A 1,542-nucleotide genomic window follows, 5' to 3' on the forward strand; every position below is an offset into this window, starting at 1 on the left:
TCTGTAGAGCAGGGCTGAGTCCTCAGAGTTAGTGCGCTCACCCAGCACAGAGCAGAGCTCAAGGCAGGGAGCTGCAAGTGTGTCATCCTGAGAAGGAGACACTCAATGTGTGTGCAGGCTGTCTATGAGAAATGGAGAGGGCTTTGCTCAGAGACCCTGTCCTGACTTCTCTGTGCCTTTTCCTTCTTGGACAGGCCTCCATGCACATGTCCAATGGCAGCTTCATCACCGAATTCCTCCTCCTGGCATTCACAAACACACGGGAGCTGCAGCTCTTGCACTTCTGGCTCTTCCTGGGCATCTACCTGGCTGCCCTCCTGGGCAATGGCCTCATCATCACCGCCGTAGCCTGCGACCACCACCTCCACACCCCCATGTACTTCTTCCTCCTCAACCTCTCCCTCCTTGATCTGGGTTTCATCTCCACCACTCTCCCAAAGTCCATGGCCAACTCCCTGTGGGACACCAGGGCCATTTCCTACTCAGGATGTGCTGCTCAGATCTTTTTCTTTCTCTTCTTGATTGTAGGGGAGTACTGCCTTCTTACAGTCATGGCCTATGACCGCTATGTTGCCATTTGCAAACCCCTGCACTACGGGACCCTCCTGGGCAGCAGTGCTTGTGTCCCCATGGCAGCAGCTGCCTGGGGCAGTGGGTTTCTCAATGCTCTGCTGCACACAGCCAATACCTTTTCACTACCCCTCTGCCAAGGCAACGCCCTGGACCAGTTCTTTTGTGAAATTCCCCAGATCCTCAGGCTCTCCTGCTCAGAATCCTACCTCAGGGAACTTGGGGCTACTGTCATTAGTGCCTTTTTTGGTTTGGGGTGTTTTGTTTTCATTGTGCTGTCCTATGTGCAGATCTTCAGGGCTGTGCTGAGGATCCCCTCTGAGCAGGGACGGCACAAAGCCTTTTCCACCTGCCTCCCTCACCTGGCTGTGGTCTCCCTCTTTACCAGCACTGCAATATTTGCCTATGTGAAGCCTCCCTCCATCTCCTCCCCATCCCTGGACCTGGTGCTGGCAGTTCTGTACTCGGTGGTGCCTCCAGCAGTGAACCCCCTCATCTACAGCATGAGGAACCAGGAGCTCAAGAATGCCATTAGGAAAGTGGTTGCATGGATGTTTCTCAATACTGATAAACTTCCAATCTCTCTTCCCAAATGAATCCCAAAGTATCACATACCAGGCCCATGCTTTTGTGGGTTTTTTTGGTTGTTTTTTCTTTGTATTTTTTGGGTTTTTATTGCCATTAGTGATAATGTTATTTATGAGTTTTATAAACCTAGAGAAATATTTGGATTTCTTTCACTTCACCCGAAGCATGAACCTACAATATCTCACCTGGAACCTATATAAAAATGTGTCTAACACTGAGTCAGAACTGAGACCCTCCCTAGCGTCTGTGGAATTATTGCTGGAGGTGACTTCGAAATTAAATTTATATTTGCATTTTAAGGAAAGGTACAGCATTGAAGGAACTTTGGGGTGGAGTATGGCAATTATACAAGGGTTCCATCCCACAGAAGCTCCCCAGGCAACC

General features: G+C 49.9%; 1 protein-coding gene across 1 annotated transcript; it reads left to right on the plus strand.

The window, feature by feature from the left end:
* Nucleotides 1-206: 206 nt before the first annotated feature.
* On the plus strand, nucleotides 207-1,166 carry LOC132320284 (olfactory receptor 14A16-like). The gene has a single exon (XM_059832561.1). It carries the CDS (start codon nucleotides 207-209, stop codon nucleotides 1,164-1,166), a length of 960 nt encoding a protein of 319 aa, XP_059688544.1.
* Nucleotides 1,167-1,542: the final 376 nt, after the last annotated feature.

This window comes from Gavia stellata, chromosome 34 (genome assembly GCF_030936135.1).
Source record: "Gavia stellata isolate bGavSte3 chromosome 34, bGavSte3.hap2, whole genome shotgun sequence".
In the NCBI taxonomy this organism is placed as follows: domain Eukaryota; kingdom Metazoa; phylum Chordata; class Aves; order Gaviiformes; family Gaviidae; genus Gavia; species Gavia stellata.